At 35.2% G+C, this 24874-nt stretch overlaps 1 protein-coding gene across 1 annotated transcript in view; it reads right to left on the bottom strand.

Moving 5' to 3' along the window:
- PTAR1 (protein prenyltransferase alpha subunit repeat containing 1) overlaps positions 1-24874 on the bottom strand; it is a 39395-nt gene that overhangs the window by 7204 nt on the left and 7317 nt on the right. Inside the window, exons 2-5 of the mRNA XM_012721281.1 lie at positions 23335-23504; positions 15126-15192; positions 8078-8182; positions 6230-6443 (exon numbers count right to left, since the gene is read on the bottom strand). Coding sequence (XP_012576735.1) covers positions 6230-6443; positions 8078-8182; positions 15126-15192; positions 23335-23504 — 556 coding nt within the window. The remainder of the gene's footprint in view (positions 1-6229; positions 6444-8077; positions 8183-15125; positions 15193-23334; positions 23505-24874) is intronic.

Here is a 24874-nt window from a genome sequence, read left to right as displayed (position 1 = left end):
TTCACCAGAGACAGAGTGGGGAGCAGAACAGGCAGATGGATGAAGTACACTACTGAGGGGAACAGTGGGTGGGTCAGAAGAGGTCTGCCACGCCATGTGGTCACCTCCGGGGCAGGCGGGAATCGAACTCATGGAAACGGCTTTTAGATTCTCAGTGCTGTGCTTTAACCCACTGCGCCACCAGGGAGGGCCCTCAACTTGATTACTTTTTTTTTTTTAAAGATTCTTTATTTATTTGTGCATACAGAACTGGGTACAGGCCAGAGGCTCAGGGGCGGTGAGAGGCTTCACCAGAGACAGTAGGGAACAGAACAGGCAGATCGACGAAGTATACTGCTGAGGGGAGCAGCGGGTGGGGTGGGTCAGGAGAGGTCTGTCACACCATGTGGTCACCGGGTGGGGTGGGTCAGGAGAGGTCTGTCACACCATGTGGTCACCTCCGGGGCAGGCGGGAATTGAACTCATGCGGAAGCGGCTTTAGATTGTCAGTGCTGGGCTTTAACCCTCTGTGCCACCAGGGAGGGCCTTGACTACTTTTTTTTTTGTGCTTCTTTTTTTAAAAATTTTTTTATTACAAAGTTTATTTTTACATCATTTTGCACATTTTTTTTTTCCATCTCGGTTGTAATCCCCGCGGGTTTCTCATCACCAGATCACCCCTGTGCCACCACCCTAGTCCCGTGCTTGACTACTTTTTTAAAGAAGTTAATCTTACCAGTATCTCTTATTTTAAAAATAAACCTTCCTACAATTATCTGCAATTCCATATTTTTTGTCAACAAAATGTTTATATATTATGTATTAGTATTTGTTTCTGGGCTTTATATTCTGTTTCATTATTTCATCCATATTGGGCCTAGTAGCTCTGTCTTACTTTTTTCTTAGATTAAAATATATAGCAATATAGTGTACCTTGTTTTTCCTTTATTTCAACTATTTCTGTTATTCTTAAAGTTTTAATCTTTTTGGTGAATTTCAGAATCAATTTTTGAAGTTGAAAAAGAGCTGCTCTTTACTATATTCAGAACTGTGCAGCCATCACCACTATCTAATTTCAGAGTATTTTTATCATGGCTCAAACAACCCCTTATACCTACTAGGAATATCTCTAATTGCTTTCCCCCACAATCTCTGGCACCCACTAAACTGCTTATTCTGAATTAAATGGGATCTTACTGTAACCTTTTGAATTAGAATAATGGCTTGAAGGCTTATCTATGCTATACATGTATCAGGATTTTGTTCCATTTTTATGGTCAAATAATAAATACTCCCTTTTACTTAGTCACTCCTCAGGTAATAGACTATTGGATCATTACTAGTTTATGGTTATTATGAATAATGCTTTTATTAGCATTCTTGTATAAGTTTTCATATGAACACATGTTTTTGATTCATGGGTATATACACACTTAGGCGTAGAACTGCAGGGTCATATGTGGAAATTCTTAAGTTTAATTTTTGAGCAAATGCCAAACTTTCCCATAGTGCTTGTACCATTTCACATTCCAATCAACAATGCATAAGGATTCCAATTTCTCCTTATTCATACCAATGCTTAGTACTATTGTCTTTTTCATTTTCATCATCATAGGTAGTGTGAAAAAAAAAAAAAAAACAACCCACAGTGGTTTTGATTTGTAGTTATCTAATAACTAATGAGGCTGACCATCTTTTCATGTCCTATCAGCCATCTGTGATGGCTGTGTTCTTTCATGGAGCAAGGTGACAACATACCAATCTTTAATTGGCTAGTAATAATAAACTCTGCCCAACTGTGAGTCTTTTCCTCCCACCTGAAACTCTAAGAAGAATCTAAAATTTACTTAAATATGCAAATTTATAGACACATAAGCATCTTTAATACTTAGTACATAAGTATTAAAACATAAAACTAAAGTCTGTTATAATTCCAGCACCATACATGATTAAATATTCTGTTTTCTAACCTTTTCCCTATGACCAGAAAAACTAATGCATGCCTCTCACAGAAAATACAAGAAAATAGCACTGTGTAAATACATGTGTATAAATATCTTTTAAGCTCTTACTATGTCAGACACTATTCCAAACACTTTAATATTTCATTCAATATTAGTAATATATAAAAAATTATATTAGGCCCAGCTCCCATTTAGCTTTATATACTATCAACTATATATTTTTTCAAATAATATTCCAAAATACAGTATCAGTACACTTTTATTAAAGAGACCTCAGGTTTTGATAGATTTTAATATATACAAAACTTGGGAGATTGAGTCTGTTTCTAGAATTTTATTATCTTAAAAGGACTTTTATATATCAAACTTCCAATAGTGCTTTGCATGCTTAGTATGAGCACTTGTGATAGCCATTTTATCTGTATTTTCCCATTTAATTTATATCATTCAATGAAGCAGGAATTATAACCTTTTATGAGTAGAAATCTTAAGTCTTGGTTAGGCTAAGAAACTGCCTCAAAGCCACAGAACAAATTGGTGATGGAGTAAGGATTCAAACTAGATCTCTATGACCACTAAGTAAACCCTTTAATTACTATACCATACTGCTTTTCTGCTTATCTCCTTAAAATGAATTCTTAGAAGCAGAACTGTTCGATTAGAATAGCACCATTTTTTGGCTAAGGTGTGGTTAATGCTGCTATGTTGCCTTTCAAAAAGAATTACATTAATTTCCATAATGTTTGTTTTCCACACCTTAGTACTGCTCTACCAACACTTTAAAAATAATTTCGGGTGATTTGGTGATGGGAACACCAGGGGGATTAAAACTGAGATGAAAAAATGCACAAAATGATGTAAAATAAACTATTATAAAAAATTCAAAATTATTAGAAACAACAAATCAAGATATGTTCATCTTATATGAAGCAACACTGAGACTCTTTGTTCCTTTTTTTATTTCTTTCAATCGTATTTTATAGCTTTCAAGAACAGCTTCTTTACTTTTCCTAGAAGGAAAGTTTAGGTGAAATTAACTATGAGTTTGCTTTGTCAGCTCTATGCAATTTACTCGTGGAAAAAGTACTGAAACTCTACCATTCCAGACAAAGAAATGGAAACACATTCCATGCTGAAGGATTGGAAGTATGTTAAAATGGCCATTCAACCTAAAGCAATAAACAGAGTAAATGCAATCTGCTTCAGATTCCAATATCATTCTTCACAGAAATCTTAAAATTTGTATGGAGCTGCAAAGACCTCAAAAGAGCCAAGATAATCTTGAGGAAAAAGAATGAAAATGGAATTATCATGCATACTGACTTCAAGTTTTACTATAAACTACAGTAACCAAAATAGTATGATACTGAAATAGAAACAGGCACACAAGTCAACAGAATAGACCAGCACAGAATAAAAACCACACATACATGGAAATAACTGATTCATGACAAGAGCCAAGAGAACACAGTAACAAAAGGAAAGACTCTTTAATAAGTGGCACTGGAAATCTGGACAACCACATGTAAAATAATGAAACTAGACCTCTATCTTATAACTTAAGCTAAAATCATTGCAAAATATATTTAAGACTTGAAATGTAAGACCCCAATACATAAAACACATAGACAAAAACATAGACTAAAAATTCTGAGCAATTTTATCAACAGTTATGTTTTTATGGATTCATTTCTAAAAGCAAGAGAAACACAAGGCAATAAAAAAAAAACAGCACTATATCAAACTAAAAAGCTCTGTACAGTGAAAGAAACCATCATTAAACGAAAAGTCAGCCTAATAAATGAGAGAAGGTATTTGCAAACCCTATTATCAGATAAGGTGTAAATACCCAGAATACAAAAATAACATGTACAATTCAACAACAAAAATACAACCCAATTAAAAAATGGGCAGAGGATCTAAATAGGTGCTTCACCAGAAATTAGTTGACTAAAAGACTCATTAAAAAGTGTACTACTCCCCCATGTTTACTGCTGCTTTATTTACAATAGGAAAGACATGGAATTAACCCAGATGCCCAAAAGTAGATGACTGGATTAAAAAGATGTGGTACATATACACAATGGAATATTACTTAGCCATCAAAAAAGATAAACACGTGCATTTTGCTGCAACTTGGATGGAGCTGGAAGGGATCATAATTAGCGAAATAAGCCAGAAAGAAAAGGAAAAATAACAGATGGTTTCACTCATTGCAGGAGCATAAAGGACCAGGGGGGAAAATAATAATGACTAACTATATACCAGAGACATTTTATGGGGAATGGGATTAAAAAAGGGGAAGGAAGAGCGGGGGGAAAGAAGTGCACTGGACTGTGGTGATGGCACACAGGTGATTTGGTGATGAGAAGCCCACGGAAATTACAACTGAGATGGAAACAGGCACAAAATGATGCAAAAATAAACTATTATATTAAAAAAAAAAGTGCTACTTTGCTGACAGTTAGGGAAATGCAAATCAAATACACAATGAAATCTCATCTCACACTGATGAAACTGGTTATCATTAAATGTCAAGTAAGTAATAGAAATTGGTAAGGATGTGGAGGAAAAAGGAACCCTCAAGTACTATTGGTGGGAATGTAAATTGGTACAGCCATTTATGTAAAACAGTATGGAGGTTTCTCAAAAAATTAAAAATAGTACTACATATGATTAAGTAATCCCATTTGTGGGTAATTACCTGAAGAATATGAGAACACTAATTTGCAAAGACGCATGTTCACTATAGCAATATTTAAAATAACCAGAACTGGAAACAATCCAGGTGCTAAACTATAGATAAAAACTGTTCGGTATGTATATAAACATACAGACACACACAAGGAATACTAGCTAGCCATAAAAAGACTATACATTGCCATATGTGGCAACATAGGAGACCTTGAGAGGATTATGCTAAGAGAAGTCACAGAGAGAAAGACAAAGAGTATATGGTTTTACTCATTTGTGGAACATAAAGTAAACCAATATAAACTGAAGTCCATATACTCTGACAAAAGAATAGTGGTAATCAGAAGGTAAAGTATATGGGAGAGAAAGGGTAGAAGATGCCAATGAGTTGCTAGTGGATAGTGACTGGTAAACTGGTGGTGGGTGTGGTGAGAAAATACTCACAGAATTTTCAGAGTACTATAAACTAATGTTACTTTTAAAAATGAAAGGCTATAATATGTGAACAGACACATAAGGATATCTGGTTCTTATTTTGATGAATAAATGACATAAATATAGCCAATTTTAATTCACTAAAATTTTGTAGAAATTTCCATCTCCTCATTTCTAAACTGAAAGGATTATGCCAAGAGTTTCTACCCTCCAAAAAGCCCCACGAGCCAGTTAAAAAAATAATGATCTCTAAATCCTATCCTCATTTTGACTGAGTAGGTCTGGGTGGGACTTTTGCATGCTCAGGTAATTTACACACTCATGTCAAGTTTGGGAACAGATGGAGTATGAGGGTGAGTGATTTGAGTGATGGGGGAAAAACAACAACAACAAAAAACAACATAATGCATGAAGCAATGTAATTTCAAAAATAAAAGCAGTTTAACATCATCCTGAAGTATTTGGTAAATATGATGCAACAAAATGAAGTTTTAAAGGATGGAAGAAAAAAATTCACTTATTTGTTTGTAATAATTTAAGTAAACACTCTCTTCCAAAGGAGAGATGTAAGAAACTAGAGTGGTTAATATCTATTAATTCACATGCTGTATTGTGAGTAAAATTAAAATTTTCTGAACTGTTAAAAAAAAAAAGGAAAGAAAATCACTGTTCAGGCAAAATTGTGATTAGCAACTAGCAAAAAAAAAAAAAAGTTTGGGTATATTGGGTGAAATCTTAAGTTCTTTGCCCAGGAAAAAAAACTGAAAAGGCAGCCAGCTGATCAGCTGATTCAGTACATTGAGTCACATAACCAAAGGCTACCAAGAAAGAACAATTTCAATTCTAAGGCTTAGTAACCTCTTCTTTGATTCAGGGCAAAGTTAGTTATGCTCAGTATTCCTTATTGCTTAATCTTGCTTTTGTTTTATCAGTGCATAAGCTTCTAGAAAATAAAAACCATCCTGGTGAGGAATGCAAACTCTTTTTTAATTGCCAGAGTTTCCCTGAAGGTATCAGTTGTCAGGATCCTCACCAGGCTGCTGGGCCAGTAGTTGCTCTACTTTCCTCCTTTAGAGCTCCTCTTAGGAGGAACTACTACAAGAAAATTTAAAGAGCAGGCAGGGAGTCTGCATAGGGAGATACAATAGTAGTCCTACCTTCATGTCTAGCTTGGCAAGGTGCTGCAAAACCCAGATGCGATGGGACCAAGCATTATAATTGCTTGGATATCTCCCTGCTGCTTCACCACAGACCTCCATCTCTTCACGTATTAGTCGCTGTGTCCTTTCTGCAGGAATTGTTCCCAAGTTTCCTTTGGTCACAAAGGAAGGTAAGGAGGTTTCCTGAATTAGTTGTTGTAGCACCCATCGCCTATTCACAGGTGGCATGAGGTAAAGAGAATGAAGAAACATGAACCAGAGAGGAAAACAATCAGTTTTTTTTGTTCTGAATTTCATTTCTATTCCTGCCAGTGCAAAATAATCCCTGTCAATAAATCCTGTTTTTTCCTTCGGCAGGGAGAGTGTGGTGCTTCACTGAATTACTGAATAGTTAATTGAATTTAGCAATGCAAATATTGGCAGGGGGAGGAGAAAGAAGATGAAAAACTTTAAAACACTGAAGCTCATCAAAGAAATTATCAGTTCCAAAATGACAACTCTACACCATCATTTGGTCAGGATTATAGAGACAATTAGACTGTGAATCAGTGTGTGTGTGAGAGAAAGTACATCAATGACTGGTAACTATGACTAGAAGAAAGCCATAGTTCACATATTTAATTCTATGCTCATGCTTCATTTTATGCATATTTGCAAACAAGAAGCTGCATTATGACAGCTTTCATTAAGCAAAATTTCTGTCTATTGCACAAAATCTGGAAGGAAACAAATACAATATAATCAGTTAAGCCATCAAGGAGATTTTAAAATGTGTTTATCCAGATTTTTTCCCCCTTGTCTACTTAAAATTTTCATTAGCATAGTACCTTTAAATGAAAAGCACTAAAAACATGCCTCTAACCACTAATGTCTTTGCTTAGACAAACCAGTAGAATGATGACTGTATATATATTAATTACCTTACCCTGCCACCACAAAGTCATACACCTCTCTAAAGCCTGCTATAGCAATTTCTGGTTAAAAAAAAGAAAATACAACTGACTACATGGTTTAGAAGTAGCTGATTTGCAATGCTAGCTAAAGGCAAGAATTATAACAGAGATACCCTGAACTGACTTTAAGATCCTAAAATGCTCAGGACTTTTTAAAAGTTGTAAGTGGTTGAATGAACTGAGAACTGACTTCTTCAGGGACTTCTCTACTCACAGGAACAGTAAGCCCATAACAACTCATTTTAGTCAAAACAGAGTAGAAAAGCATGGGATTCACATGGAATTGCTTTCAGACAATCTAGATTTTTAAGAATGCTTATGTGCATTTGGCTACCTGCCTCAGGCCTTTAACCTAATAATTCTTTGCACTTAAAGCCTTAGCAACATTAGTTCAGCCTATGTACCAATCACCTCAGCTACTTCTAGTTCTCTTATTTGGTTAATTTTAACAACCACCACCATTTTTATCAGGAACATACCTCAGTGCATTATAAAATCCAAACTTCTTACTATAAGTGACTATCTAAATATAATCTTCACAACAGCTTCAAGTAGCTAACAATAAAAGCTTAAATTTATTATTGAACATTTATTTTGTGCAAGGTACTGTGGTTGTATCAAAATTTATATACATAATCTCATGTAAATGCAACCAATTAAGTTCTGAATTAGGTGTAGTTATTTCCATTTTACAAATGAGAAAACTGAGGCCTGAAGAAGTTAAAATAATTACCAAAGATTACATTGGTACCACTAATGATTTAAACACAGGTAACCTAACTTTAGGATTCATATTCTACACCAAGCTATGACTTGCTTTTACAGTTTGTATTATTTTACTCCAGTCATTCTGAATCCTAAGAAAGAAGCCCATGGTGTAAATTAACCACACCTGTGAATCCATGTTTCTGGACTCTTTGGAAACTTAGTTAAGGCCAGTTTTCCCAGATGTAAGTCTTTAATTGGATTTAAAGTGCCAGAGAGGATCAGCTCTTTTCTGAAAAAGAAAGAACAAGAACAATAACTTCACCTTTATATCCAAACATACTTTATGGCTATAAATATAGTCTCTCTGTGAAGTGAATTTCCTAGTGTTTAAAAAAAAAAGTCCATAAATGTCATACAGTAATCAAGAATGTATTCCCATAATACCAAAACAATAAATAGGGCAGGAAAAAGCAGCTCTTAAATCAACAGTGGAATGTTACCTATTTGGGGCAAGGCCAAAAGGTTTCCTGACTTATCTCATTTCCAAAACTTATGAGGTCTGACAGCATCTGCAGGGAGTCTAATACCAGTCAAGAATTGGTCTAGTTTCCTAAGTAGGACTTGATATGGATTAGTTCACTACAAGATACAGAGTAAATGCAAGCTTACCAGTTTTTTTCCCACCTTCCTGACATTAGCATGGCAACACCTGAGACCTTACATGTATGTCTGATGGCGGACACCTGGATTATAGTGTGGGTTTGTGTAAATGTACACACCTGAGCCGAGAGACTGAGCATATATAAAGGCAGCGTCAAAGAGAGCAAGATGGCACAGGACCATGTGACAGAGTGCAGTGGAGACCAGCGGAAAGAACACGAGAAGCCAGAGTCCAGAAAGAGTGAAGATTCACCCAAGGCTAAGAAGCCTGTCACCTCTTGGCCCCCAGGCCTCCCTGCCTGCCCTGCACCTGGTTACCCCACTACAAATGGGATAGTAGTGAAAAAGCCACTGTGGGGTCCAGGATTCCCCTTTTACCCATCTGCCCAGATCCATAGAGAACTTGCTTTGTGCCTTGCTGGAACTACACAAACTACACATCCACAACAGCGGTTATACTTGAGATGTAAGGGGAACAAGATCATTCTTTCACTCATTGTTCTAAACAAAACTAGAATTTTAGTTTTTGAATTTTCTCTTCTGCATTTCCACATATAATTTATAATTTGCTCATACCCCCATAGTTCTACATAATCTTAAAAATAAGCATTTTTCATTAAGTGGTCATCCTGTTTAATAAACTTTTAAGTTATTGTAATGGATTCAATTTTCACAATCTGTATTATATCAACCACATAAAGTTGATGATACTTTTCTTTTTTAGAAAGCTTTCATTTTAGTCTCATTTAAATTTATGGAAAAGTAGTAAGTATCAGTGGGTACTTTGTACTCAATTTCCCTTATTAACATTATAATGGTAACTTGTCACAACTGATGAACCATGATCAATAGATTATTGGAAGTACATACTTTATTCAGAATTACTTAGTCTTTATTAAATGTCCCTTTTCTAACCCAGGGCCCTATCCAGGTTATCAGATTATACTTGGTTATGGTGTCTCCATGGGGGGGGGGGGTTCCAATAAACTTTTTAAAAATGCGCTTGACATTTTTGAGGTGTACTGATCATACACCTTACATGTTTCTTCTCATAATTAGACTTGGGTTATGGGTTTTGAGGAGGAAGAAAAAACCAAGTGGCATTGTTATCACATCATAGTAGAGCACAATCAGTATGACTTATCAATGTTGATCTTGACCTTTATTACCTAGCAGTGTATGTCCTTTCTGTCAAACTTAAAAGAGTTATACTCTTATCTCTCTCTTTTTTTTTTTTTAAAGATTTATTTATTTATTCATATAAAACTGGGGTACAGGCCAGAGATGTGGAGGGTGAGAGGATTCACCAGAGATAGAGTGGGGTGCAGAACAGGCAGATGGACGAAGTACACTGCTGAGGGGATCAGCGGGCGGGTCAGGAGAGGTCTGCCACGCCATGTGGATCTCCTCTGGGGCAGGCGGGAATCGAACTCATGCAGAAGTGGTTTAAGCTTCTTAGTGCAGTGCTTTAACCAGCTGCGCCACCAGGGAAGGCCATACTCTTATCTCTTTAAGGATCATCTAGATAAGCTGGGATTTTTCTATATGTGGATTTTTTTATTGCTTCCAATCTCTTTATTCAATTATTTAATTATGTCAATATGAGATTATAGATCTCTATTTTATACTTTGGGTATAATCTAATACTATGTTATTTTATTGCTTAAATTGTTCCAGCTTTGGCCACTGGAAGCCTTTTCAGTGATTCTTGTTTTCCTTTGACATACTTCCACCATATTGTTTTTGAGCACTTTATTATTTTCTCATTCTATAGGGTGTTCCGTGTTCATTTTGTAAATTTTCAGACTTGGCCCTAGAATCATCCATTTCTCTAATATGTCCAATTTCTTTTATTAATGAATAATGTTAAAAACTAACACCTGGGTGCTGGGAATTAATGAGTTTTGATCTTTACAAATGAAAATGTCATATGGTTCAACCTAGTATTATCTCAATTTTATAAGTGAGAAAACTATAGCATGGATAATTCAGTAATCTGCTCAAGGTCTCTGAGTACTAAGTGTCAGAAAGAGACATCAAATCTGCCATGAGTAAAGGACATGAACCACTGGAGCTTGGTATCAGCTATTTTAGTTGTTCAAAAACATTTTGCTTAGTCTAAGTCCACAGACTGATAAAAATAGGACATTATTATTAAGTTGAACATTTTTGTCAAGTAATTTCCCAAGTTTCAAAACAAATACAAAGTCAAAAAAGGATTTTTAAAAATACTCAGCTGGAGATTTAAATTATATGTATCATTTATTAGAAATGTAAGATTAGCTCAAAAACATACTCCTGCAAATTTTTTTCGTAAGACCACAATACATATAAATTGAACTACTCATCTGTTATATGCATTATATTGTTTCCCAGAGTTACTACAGAAGCAATACACCAACAATTAAACATAAAGTATTTAGTATTAAGTGAGTTCATTCCCTAAGCTTATTGCATTTATGTTCAAAATGTATTATGGTCCTATACTTTCATATATAAATCAATCTCATTAATACAAAATTAAAATTTACCAGAACACATATCCACAATGGAATCTAGATTTCCTATTAGTCTAGCACAAAATGTTACCAATCTCTTAGCTAGAATAAATTTCAAAATCAACTGCTATTAACATCACTGAAGTTGTATTTAGAAAACAATTTCCCCTCACAAGACCAAACCATATATAGTCAAAGATTCAAAAGATTCAATAAAAATCACCTAAATGAAATCTTTTATTTCACAGATAAAGACACCAATACTACCGAGAAGTTAAAGTTTTATCCAATCAACTGCCAACTGGTTAATCAAGATTAAGATCTATTGATCTTAAGGCTAGATTCTTTCTTCTACATTGCTTTTAAGAATATACAATGTACATATTATATATAGTATAGATATACATATTAAACATACTACATACTATATTTATATAGTACATGTGTATAATATATACACATATAATACTGTGTGTATATATACCTGTGTTGTATATATACATACATATGTAAAAAATATGTACTCTTTCCTCTTTGTAATAATGAGGAATAATGAGTCCATGAATAAAAATGGTACTCCCACTTTAATATTCTCATTTCTTTTTTATTGAATTTAATTATTTCCAGTGCCCAGGTGTAAATAAACTATCTCTTATGTTTCAGGCACTAGATACTAAGGAAACAAATTTTAAAAAAAGATATAGTCTCTATCCTTTAGAAAGCTCAGTTATAAGTGTATAGTACCTTCCTAAAGTCTCCTTTGCTGATTCTTCCTCATTTCGAAAACTCTAGGACAGCGCTGTCCAATAGAAATATAATGTCAGTCACAAATGTGAACCATATATGTAATTTTAAATTTTTTAACATCTACATTAAATATACTATTTGTTTTATTTAACTCAATATATCCAAAATATTATAAATCACATGTAATCAACATGAACACTGTTATAAGATACTTTTGGGGGTACTTAAGTCTTTGAAATCTAACGTGTAGCTTATACTTATAGCACATCTCAGTTGAGACTAGTGTGGCTTTTGGTTACGATACTAGACTGTACAACTCTAAAAACCTGTGTCCCAGTGCTCAGTGTTTGGACTTGTTCTTCTATCTACACTCATTCCTTTGGCAATATTGCTCAAACCATCTAATGGCTTTGAGTATCATCCATATTCTAGGCCCAGACCTCTCGTGAACTTTTAGACTCATACACAACTACATGTATATAAATTTAGTATGCTTGAAAGTAAAATCTTGAACTGCAGTCAGCACCCCATCTAAATCTGCTCCTTTTTTAGATTATCCATTATCAGTAAATAGCAATTCCATCCTTTCAATTTCTTAAGCCAAAAGCCAGACTCAAGATTGACCCTGTTCTTTCTCTAATATTCAATGCATTATCTGTATCTTTAAAATCAGCTTATAAAATGCTCACAGTTTATAAAATAAGGCGGAATCTTACTACTTATCACCACTCCTACAGTGGAGCTCGACTTCAAGTCATTAACAGCTTTCATCTAAACTACCATGGCTACCTCATAACTTCCTAGTTATTTCCCACACTCCTACAATCTTCTTTTCCATGCAAATGGAAAAACAGTAGAAGATACTGTTCCTCAGTTCAAAAATCTTCAAGGTCTTTCTGTCTTAGCAACCTTGAAGATTCTGCAGCAGCTTACAAAGATCTATAAAGCTCTATGAGACTTAACCCATTTCCTGTTACTCTTTCCTGTTACTCTCTCCTTCATTCATGCTACTCCATTTACACAGACTTACTTGCTAGCCCAGAACACTCAGGGACACTTTAGGTATGACTGGGAGGTTTTTTAGTTGCTGTTTCCTCTAGTGGAATGCTCATACCCCAGAATCCAGAGATTGACCCCTGATTTCATGCCAGTCTCTACTAGACATTCCCTGTTTAAAACTGTAATACTATTCTTCCTACCATCTTTCTGGTGTTCCCCACTTTCTTTTCCCATTTTGTCTATATAGTATTTACTGTACTTGATGTACCATATATTTTACTTATTAATTATTGCTTTCCCTCTTCTACTAAAATAGAAAATTCCACAAGCAAAAAGATTTCGACTTTCTTCAATGCTTTATTTCTAGTGCCTATAACCTAAACATAGTAATCACCAAGTGCTTTATGAATGAATGAATAAATATCAAGGATCATGTGGATTAAATGATACTGTGTAATAAATTTGTAGTGTGGTTCCCACATTATAACAAGACACTCAAAAACACTGGCCTATTCCCTAATTACTGTCAAGATGTCCAATAAAGAAAAATCTCAATTCTAAAATTAAATGAAATTTTAAAGCCTATGTCTCATTATATATTTTCCTTCTATTTTAAATATTTGTTATTCAAAAGATAATTTAAAGACACAATAGTAGTTATTTTATTTTTAAAAAAAATTTATTTATGCATTCAAGAACTGGGGTACAGGCCAGAGGTGCAGGGGTAGTGAGAGGATTCGCCTGAGACAGAGCGGGGAGCAGAAAAGGTGAATCTACAGAAACACACTCCTGAGGAGAGTCTTGCAGGAGGCAAGACAGGGGGTGCCTCCTGAGCCATGTGGGTCAGCTATCTGGCCTGGATCAAATGGATGCTTCAGTAGCTGCGGACTGCTTCATAGTCCTGAGACGTAATCCCCTGTGCCACCAGGCAGCCCCAATACTTAATTTTTATTATTTTTTAAAGATTAATTTAGTTATACATATAGAACTGGGGTACAGGGGCAGGGGCAGTGACAGGCTTTACTAGTGACAGAGTGGGGAACAGAACAGGCAGATCAACGAAGCACACAGCTGAGGGGAGTAACAGGCAGGTCAGAAGAAGTCTGCTGTGCCATGTGGATCACCCCCTGGGCTGGGGCTCAAACTGGCACCAGAGTGGCTGCAGCCAGCTTGCAGTGCTGTGCTTTAATTTGCTGCACCACCAGGAAGGGTTGAGTACTTAATTTTTTTTTTTTCTTTTAAAGATTTATTTATTTATTCGTACAGAACTGGGGTACAGGCCAGAGATGCGAAGGGTGAGAGGATTCACCAGAGACAGAGCTGGAAGCAGAACAGGCAGATCTACGAAGTACACTGCTGAGAGGTCAGGAGAGGTCAGGAGAGGTCTGCCATGCCATGTGGTCGCCTCCGGGACAGGCGGGAATCGAACTCATGCGGAAGTGGCATAGTTTCTTAGTGCAATGCTTTAACCCGCTGAGCCACCAGGGAGGGCCTGAGTACTTAATTTTTAAAAGTACAAAATTCAGTAGCTATTATAGAACACAAACTCAGAATGTAATAACCTTGTTTAAGTTACACAGACAATTATTGTTTAAATTATCTTAAAGATAAAAAGCTTTAATCTGTAACTCTTTCTATAGGAAAATTTAAAATGAAGTATTTAAAGGAACTTCACTTTATCTATAATTTGTATCTTACTTTCCTCTAAGAGATGTATTGGCTTAGGAGATACCAGGAACTTTGAAAAATCAAACAGATTGCTCCAATGTAAAGTGTCAATGAAAAAATAAACCTGGTCTGAATTTTAAGATACCTAGTAACTATTTTGTGTTTAAAGTTGTAACAATCATAAATAAAGTACTTCATATATTAATATGTAATGCTTTTACAAAACACTGTGTGCTAGATTCTAAGCCATTTGCCCACATAAGTCAAAGTATTAGTGACTAACTTGAGACAAAAACTGACAATCTTCCACACTTTCCAATGCACTGCATACATATTCTCAAACATACTATCCATTGCCTTACAATCCAAGCAATTATACTGATTGCCCATACATCCCCCCAAAATGAAAGAAAATAAAAGCATATATTAAATGGTATCTGTAATTCAACATGACAACTTGGTGTCAGGCAAGAAGTTCACAGAGTATAGACACAAACACACAAAGACAAAGTATATGCTAGAATTTTTAAAAGTGGAGAGAAGAAATAAGTGCCATGGACATATGGTTTATATTTATTTTTCAAAAAGTAGTAATCTAAAGGGCTTATGTATCTTCAAAAGTTTGCAAATTTCATTTTATCACTAGAGAGAATGACATACCTCACATTCCATGCAGTGGTAAAGTCTGGGTTGAGAAGCAGCAGGGTGCATGTGACATCTATTAATTCTAAAATAAAGAAAAGTCATATTAAAAAAAAAGTACTACTTTTTAAAGTCTGGCCTCTCTTTTAAGATCCTTTGTGTTTGTGAGTGCATGCTATATATGTATATAGGTATGTATGTGTATGTATGTGTGCACACATGTGTATTTATCTCTATATAAACATATTTCATACAAAGACAATTTTAATGACATATACCTGTTCTAAGGCTGTTAGGGCTATGAAGATTATATTCAAGATTTTTTTCCATTCATAATTTAAAAGTTGATACTGAGGCCCTCCCTGGTGGCGCAGCGGGTTAAAGCACAGCACTGAGAATCTAAAGCCACTTCCGCATGAGTTCGATTCCCGCCTGCCCCGGAGGTGACCACATGGCGTGGCAGACCTCTCCTGACCCACCGCTGCTCCCCTCAGCAGTGTACTTCGTCGATCTGCCTGTTCTGCTCCCCACTCTGTCTCTGGTGAATCCTCTCACCCTCCGCGTCTCTGGCCTGTACCCCAGTTCTGTATGCACAAATAAATAAATCTAAAAAAAAAAAAAAAAAAAGTTGATACTGAAATAACATTACAAGACAATATGCCTATAAAGAATAATCACATTAATCTCTTCATTATTTTAGTAAGTTGTGGTACTGATTTAATATTTACTAAGTAAAAGAAATATTTCTATCACAATGTGTTTAATTCCACAAATATTCTAAGTGCAAATTTTCAAAATGGAAGAAAAAAATCCAATTTAATACAATTCATTTATGTTACCCTGCAAAGATTTTTTTTTCTCTTACATAAATTTTATACTAAAGCAATGATAGATGTATACTGTGTTCTTCTGCATATTCAATAACATTTTTATGAACACTCTCCTATATTGCTATAGTATGCTATAACAATGCCCTACTTTAATATACTATCATTTTTCATTTTTTAGGCCATTTTCTGATTACTACTAAAAATAATATTGCTACAAACATTTTAAAACATGTTTTCTGTGTCATAAATTATTTTTCTAGGATGTATTTCAGGAGTAAAACTCCTTTGTCAAAAAGTGTGAGTATCAGTATAGTTCATATAGAGCATGTATAAATTGTCCTTCAAAATCGATTCTATCTATCTATATTGCCAAGAATAACAAAAGTATAGTTATGTTCCTGTAACTCTCACATATAATAATTGCATTTTTAAAATTTCTAAAAGTGCAAAGAAGTTGTACTTTATTTCTATTTAATTTATATTTTTTAATGTGCACATTTCATTTTTGTTTACCATTTTCTAGTCTCATGAAGAGATTATTTATATTCATTAGCTATTCTATATAATCCAGTAAGTTCAATAAGTTTTAATAGAAAAAAATAAGTATTAATTAGCAATAATAACTTCATTTTACTAAAATAAAGAAGTCTAGAATTAAGGTAATCAACCTACAGTGTATACATAACCTATACCAAGCATATTAAATTTTAAATTCACAAAATAATAACTGATATGCTGACTTGGCAATATTATGTACCAGGGACAGTATCAAGTATTTTATTTACATTATTTCATGAATTCTCACAAATAAGATACTCTTATTTCACTTCACATATGGGTAAACTGACAATTAGATAGTATAAGCAATTTGCCCAAACCAATCAGTATGTGTGTGGTTGCTTCAGTATTTGCAGACTGTTTTTTTTTTTTTTTAAAGATTTATTTATTTGTGCATACAGAACTGGGGCACAGGCCAGAGGCTCAGGGCCAGCGAGAGGCTTCACCAGAGACAGAGTGGGGAGCAGATCAGGCAGATTGATGAAGTACACTGCTGAGGGGAGCAGCAGGCGGGTCAGAAGAGGTCTGCCATGCCATGTGGTCACCTCCAGGGCAGGTGGGAATCGAACTCAAGTGGAAGTGGCTTTAGCTTCTTAGTGCTGTGTTTTAACCTGTTGCGCCACCAGGGAGGGCCCTGCAGACGGTTTTTAATAACTCAATTATATGGCAATCTACAGTAAATAATTGAGACACTCTTAGTGTGTAAGTAAAAGATAAACTGTTTTTAAAATGAAGAACAAATACATGTAAATATTTCCCTATACTCATTTAAATGTGTTCTAGTGAATAAGAAAATCAATTATTCCATTGGCAACCAACTTACCAAAGGAGATCAACATTTATTGTGATCCTGTGATTGATTTCACTACTATTGAGTTTAATATTCAATAAATGACCAAATAAAGGCAGGATTAGCAAACACTGTTTTTGACTTCAATCTTCCTCATTATAAATCATTACATGCATAAGCATGATATGCCTATTAAGAATTATCTAATTAACCTCTTTATTCTTTTAGCAGGTTTTGCTACTAATTTAATATCTACCAGAGAAAATAAATGCAGCTTTCCATACTGCTATTCATTTAATTCCACAAATTTCCCCAGTATTGACGATATGCAAAGATTCAACTGGCACCTTGGGACTGAGAAAATTACTATAATGCTAAATAAAACCCAATCTTGCCCACTAAAAAAATTCAAAAGTATAAGCAAAGGTAAAGAGACATGGAATTTGACATAGTGTTTTCAAAAAGATTATCATGTAAGAGCCAGCCCAGAGCATCTACAGCAAAAAACCAGAAAGATCCCTATCCCAATCTCCTTGCAACCTCATCTTCAACTATTTTCCCTTCACACGCTACACTCCACAAGAACCAAACCCTCCATCCCTAACCATACTTCCTGCCTTCTTTCTTTAGACGTTAACACACCATTACCTGTTTGCTATTCTCTCTGCAATAAATACAAAAATTCCTGACAATATCTAACAAAGGGGGGAAAAAGCATCTCTCTTCTTCTCTACCTAGTTGAAAGTAACATTATTTTATTATTAACCTTGTATAAATATTATCTTCTTAATGAAACTACCTTTTTGGAGGCAGGTCCTCTCTTAGTTTCAAATTACCTATTCACTAAATGCAGGTGAAAAATATGACCCCTGCCCAAAAGAAGTTTGATATCTACTCACAGCACAGAAGAACAGTAAAACATAGGTCTTAAATTCATATTGTGTATGTAGATTAGAACCTACTGACTGTGTGCATATCTTTGAACTTAAGTCTCCTTATCTCTGAAATGGGGATAACATCAACTTCAATGTTGTAAGCAATGACATTCATTCCATTCCTTCGAAGATAACTGACATATAGTGCGTACTCAAAATATTTAACGAAATGCCAGTGCTACTTACCACCAGAAACTATTATTTTCTATGTCACTCAATGCCACGTCCCCTCCCGCGGCGCCTAAGTGAGAAATCCTTAGAGCTTGGCACGGTCAAGGTACCAGGCACGAGGGAGGAATACGTGGCCCTCCAAGAATAGAAGAATGGCTGATTCTCAAATGGTCACTGTAACTTTTGATTTGTTTCCTGATTCTGCTGACACACAACGTACTAAACCAAAGAAATGTTATGAACACTGTTCTTCGTTCTAAAGATACCCTTGAAAGGAATGTAGCAGCCTCCTCTGTTCTCGATACTAATTTAATTCTGAGAAACTCTGCTACAATCTTTAAGTCTATTAACTCATGTATACCAGGTGGCTTGTAAAAAAATGGAGAGAGCAATTAAAAATGGAGAGAGCAAGGCAAAAATGATAGATAGGGCATTTGTTTAGCACCACTGAACCTTGAATACACAATGGTTTCTCAGGGCCCCAGGTTGGTCTCGGGCCCCTGACGATATCTCAGAAACAATAAAAAAATGTATTATCTGTCATGCTTCCATTGAAAGAATCATTGTAACCCTATATTTGCTTGCCAAGAAAAATTGTATAAATGCTCTGCACTCTTGAAAATAAATTACATTCAGATATGCACTCCTAGAAGTCGTGTCTGTCTGTCACTCAAACTCATCCTTGTCCACCCTGCGCCAGAATTGCAATCCCTGAAACAAGTCTCCTGCTCCTGCTGCGCTGGTCCGCGGCAACTTAACTCTCAGAATTAGGCAAGTTTCTACAGAGAAATTGTAACCTTTTAAAAGTCCTAGAATAAGCAACAACAACAACAACAAAATACTTGATAGTTAAATGTATGTGGAAAAGTTCATGTGTAATGAGAAGTCTCTGGAATGTCTTTAGATGTCTACAATTTTTCACATCCATTTTATATTACCCAAGTAAATCCATATTTAGTCTCTGACGCTGCATTAAAAAGTATTACTTGTTTGTTATTTGCTTGAATTTTTAATATAATTCTCCTACTCCACCATAAGTGAAGGATTCATCCTCTATGAAAAATATAAAGCAGTATAAGGGAAAAACTAATAAGCACATAAAATACCTAAGTTCTCATTTTTCATTTTGTGACTATGAGAGAGAGGACAGCTGATCTAAATAAATGTTAAGTTCATCAGAGGGTGTTTGCCCTGCAAGCCAATAATACTGCTGACCAAGAGTCCACTTCTGCCACTTACTGGGAAGTCTGTGTGACTCACAGCAAAACCCAAGAGCAGAATTGTGTATATTGTGGCTGGATGTACCAAGTGAATATAAACTTAAATGCTTCAAGGATTCAAATGTCAAAGTCACAAAGCACGACAGATTTGTTAAGTAGCAACTGACACACTGCTTCAGTGTCTGAAGTAAATGAGGTCCTAGTAAATTATGGTAGGCTTGCCTAGTCAAGAAAACCAGAAAACTATTAGACTCAGGTAATTGTTGCTGTAAGAAACTTAAATACCTAAGGTTTCTGATTTTTCAACCTAACTTTAAAAGTTCAGCCTGGTTTTAAATACTAACCCACTAATTAAGAACCATTTAAAAAAACATTACACAAGACAAAATATATTTGTGAGCTAGCATCAATATGGGGGCTGAGAATCTACAATCTCTCTCTGATGCTGAAAATAAAGTCATAGATATGGCTGGTAATATAGTCTGGGGATAGATTGTGAAGACCCTTAGGTACTATGCTGAACAGTTTGGATTCTACCTTTAATGTGTAGGCATCATGAAATAAAAGGAGCAGGTTTATATTTCAGGAAAACATCTCTCAAATTGTGTTTCCAAGATATGTAGCTGGCAAATGTTTGAAACAACTGATATCTCAAAATTCAGTTTAGCATGATGGACATGGATTTTAAAGACAGACTGAAAATGGAGTAGTTAAGCTATGAGGAAATAACATTTGTCTCATGAGAAATTAGAAACAGAGCAGAAAATGGCTTTTAAACAAGCAGTTCAGTTATGGAGAACACAGGTTGGGGGAAAGAAGGAAGAACCAAAGAACAGAAGTGCATATTTGGACAGAGAGCAGGACGAACTCTGCCACCCGGAGGAAGACAGTGTTGTGGACTCTTTTCCTGCTTTTTAATATTCTTGGTCATGAATTTCTCAAAAACCATTATTAGTTATCATTTCTTTCCCACACCAAATATGGCTAATAGTACAGCAACCTTTCAAATAACATCAGTCTCTAAGTAATTAAACAAGAATGCTGTAATGGTCAGTTTTGGTTAAACATGACTGGCTACAGGGTGCCCAGGTTATCAAATCTGGTCATTTAACCTTATTTTTAAAAGTATCCATGAGGGTGTTTCTAGATGACAGTATTTGAATCTGTAAAATAAAATCAATAAAACAGACTGCCCTTCCCAATGTGTGTGTGTGTGTGTGTGTGTATGTGTGTGTATCATCCAATCTATTCATACCCTGCACAGAACTAAAGGAGAAAAAGCTAAATTCACCCCTTTTTATTGCTTTCCTGCCTTTAGGAACATAATATATTTCAGGCTTTTGGAATGGGATTTAAAACATTGGCTCACCTGGTTCTTATGTCTTCAGGTTACATCACCAGTTTTTCTGCAGCTTCACCTGCTCATAGTCACATGAGCCAATTTACTGTCATAGCTCTTTTTGTTTCTCTCTTTGTAATATGTATCTACTGATTGTTTCTCTGGAGAACCCTGACTAATACAAACTTCCCAAGCATCAAGAGAATCGAGCATTTAATGAAAGCACATATTCAATTTGATTTAAAAAAAAAAAAACTATTCCAAAGATAAAGGTCACTTTCAGTTATAGACAACATAATTCAGGGATATTCTGGATTTTGACAGTCAATCACAATTGACTGACATTTCTGAAATTATTCCTACATTGTCAGCTTCCTAGACCAACTCTGCTCACTTTGCTTATATGTATATTTTCTATAAAACTTATCTTAAGGCACAATATTTTCATGAATTAACCACTTTTTCTTAATATTTTAAAGTTCTTTTTTAGTACTGCTATGCTCTGCTTCAGTTCACAAACGTGACTCATTAGTTAGCATTTTGAGGTGTCTTTTCTGTCAAGTCAGAAATTGATTTCCCCATTTTTACCAATAATATACCTTAGTTGTGTATGACACTACACTAAACTATACTGTCCTTATCTCCCTCAACCCCACCCCTGGCACAAAATGAAACTGAAAAACTTAAGTTTCTTCTGTAGGCATGGAGAGCTGTACTGGATTTCAAAGTTCATTTGCTATCCATGGGTAAGCTTAACCATCTGATCTTCTGCCTGGGTCTTCCTAGGTCTAGAAACTAAAACTACGTGATGAGGAGCTATGCTCATAAAGGCAAGAAACAGAAAAAAGGAAGCGCTTGTACGGCTTCAGGAATATGGGTTGGGATAGTATATATGAAAAGGCAAGAGTTAATGCTTTGAAACAATAGCGTTTGAAGTGTTGAAATTCATTCTGTTTCTTCTCTACAACATCATCACTCTCCCCCCCTAAAGTTAGTTGTGTATTGGCTCAATTATACATTTCTGTGTGCCAGAACATACATAACACAAGTTCGTTTGGGATGGATTCATATGGTGTTATCTTGATGGATTCATATGGTGTTATCTTGCATACACGAAAGAGGATTCTAATGACAAATATATACTTTTTTTAAAAACTGTATCCATATTAAGCTATGCTATGAACTTAGGCATAGCCTTACATTTAAAATACATATTTAGACTACTGAATGAAACAATCACAACACAAAAAAACAGAAACATTTTACATTAAATCTTCAAATTAGACTCTAAACAGGGGAAAATGTTAATTTAGTATGACACCTTACTAAGGCCAATGCTGAGAAGAATACAAGAAAACTGATATGACAAACCTTTAACAATACTATTCTCCACAAAGATAGTTTCTCACTCAACTGTAAGTTTCTTGTGTAAAGGAAACATGTATTATTTGTCAGTTTATCCCTACAGAAGTTAGCATAGCTTTTGGTGTAAGCCCTTGCTATGGGCACCAAATCGGTAATTAAAATTCTCTAAGAAACAAAGTTTTTATTCGAAATTATCCACAAGACATACCGACCACTTTTGAAGGTATTACTGTATGTGGTAAGGGGAGGGAGCTTTATAAAAACAGTTGAGGACGTGATCTTAGATGAATTACCTCTGAAAAAGTGAAACCTCATTTCTCACTTTCACCTAAAAGATAAACGGAATTTGTATACATGGAAAATTAATATCACATATGGGGGGGGGGGACTGAGAAAAAAGATTAGGTGGGATGAGAAGTTTGCTGAGGCATCAAAGAAAGCTTTCTTTTGCTCATTTCATCATAGGTATTAGACATTAAAGGGTCAGAGCTCAACTGGAATTGGAATTCACAAGGCAATACACCTTCACAAATCGCTGAGCTGGTAGTATAACTCCCACCAATACACCAACATTAGCTCAATTGAATTGGCAGAACCATGAATTCTATTGGTCCCAAAGTACTAGAGAGTTAGAAGCCAGAAAAACCTGAGCTTATAGGGATTACAGTACTTCTTCCGTGACTTCCAAACTTATTTTTTTTAGTCCAAGAATACTTTCTTCATATAAATCTTACAGATGATCCCAACATATAAACAGATAAAATCAGAACTGCTTTGGTATCAGGAAATGGCCTGGCACCCTGGGTGAGGCATCTTCTATTGTATTACTGTGGATATAAAATCTGAAAATTACAAATTAATCTAAATCCTTTATATGATAGAGAGCTTATGCACACACCTAGGTAGTTAATCAAAGAACCAGAACTAGAATCTAGGTATGCAAAAACCCTGACAACATTTTTCCTACTATATTTCAAGTTGTTACTGAAAACTAAGAGGAGGACAAAATTCGTACTTACCATCTTTGTTCAGCCATTGTTTTCTCGTTCTGTACAAAAGGAGCTTGTTGTGGACATAAGGTAAAAGGAACTTGACACACCAACTCTCCACACCAAGTTTGTTTTCAACCAGGACTATGGGACTCCGGTTATATCTAGCTTCTGGACATGGGATCAGGCCAATTTCATCTCTTAATAAATAAAACATAAAAAAGAATTAAAGATAATACTAGCTTCTTGCAAAAATTTTCAAATCCCACAGAGTATTTTTAAAAACTGCACATATTTCCCTTTTAAAAAATATTATTTAACTCATAAGGCTGGTAGAATTTTTTTTAAGTTTGTTAATACTTAAGAAGAGTATGGGGGAAAATGTTATTCTATCTATACTCTGTAGACAAGAATGGAAATTATCTAATCTTTACATAGAAATGTGAAGAAGTCCTTCAAAATTCTAAACACAGTCTGAGCAATTCCACTGCTCAGAGATTATCCTATGCAAAAATTATATATATAAACAGAAAGTTCATTGTATCAATGCAAAACTAAACAATCTAAGTGTGCATCAATAAAAGACTGATAAATATGGCTCTGCATATGCTGCTATGGAAAAGGGCCCAAAACAGATGTACATAAAAGAACAGCAACAACAACAAAATGCTGCCAAATAGAGGACAACATAAAACCTTTTATACACTTTTTAAAAAGAGGTACAGATGCATAAAAAATTCCTTGGGAAGATTACAAAAGTCTTCTGGGGGAGAATATTATTTTTATTTAGTTTAAATTTTCTAACCACTTGAATGTATTAATTCTATTTTAAAAAAAAATGTTAGCAAATATATTTATGCTTTCTTTTTTTTTTTTTTTTTTAAAGATTTATTTATTTGTGCATACAGAACTGGGGTACAGGCCTGAGGCTCAGGGGCGGTGAGAGGCTTCACCAGAGACAGAGTGGGGAGCAGAACAGGCAGATCGATGAAGTACACTGCTGAGGGGAGCAGCGGGCGGGTCAGGAGAGGTCTGCCACGCCATGTGGTCACCTCCGGGGCAGGCGGGAATCGAACTCATGCGGAAGTGGCTTTAGATTCTCAGTGCAGTGCTTTAACCCGCTGCCGCCACCAGGGAGGGCCCTATTTATGCTTTCTTATTACACACAACATATATGTGAAATACAAATTATCAAGAAAAATAATCTTGACAATGAGACTTTTGGTTCATTTTTTCTTTATAATTTTTATAATCCTTTTAGTAAAAAATGCTAGTAAACATTAACATAAAGTATGTTTCAGAATTTGATTATTTCTAACTTACCTATGGCTTCATCTATACGCTTCAATATCCTCAACTGAAGTTTAAAATTTACATTACAGAGAGAGATTTAAGAAAGAATATGTAGGGCAACTCACTTACACAGTAAACAAACCACAATGTTTGCAAAACCTGCATACAACCATAAAGAATACTTGCCTATAAGAAATACTCTTTCTCACACCTTCAAACCAGTGTATCTTCTACTTAATGAACAACTAATTTCTTCAGACATAACAATATTTTAAGG

The sequence above is a fragment of the Condylura cristata genome, unplaced genomic scaffold, assembly GCF_000260355.1.
Source record: "Condylura cristata isolate star-nosed mole 26May11 unplaced genomic scaffold, ConCri1.0 scaffold00006, whole genome shotgun sequence".
Classification (NCBI taxonomy): domain Eukaryota; kingdom Metazoa; phylum Chordata; class Mammalia; order Eulipotyphla; family Talpidae; genus Condylura; species Condylura cristata.
The sequence above is the reverse complement of the archived record's forward strand: the minus strand, read 5'-3'. Positions and strand labels throughout refer to the sequence as shown.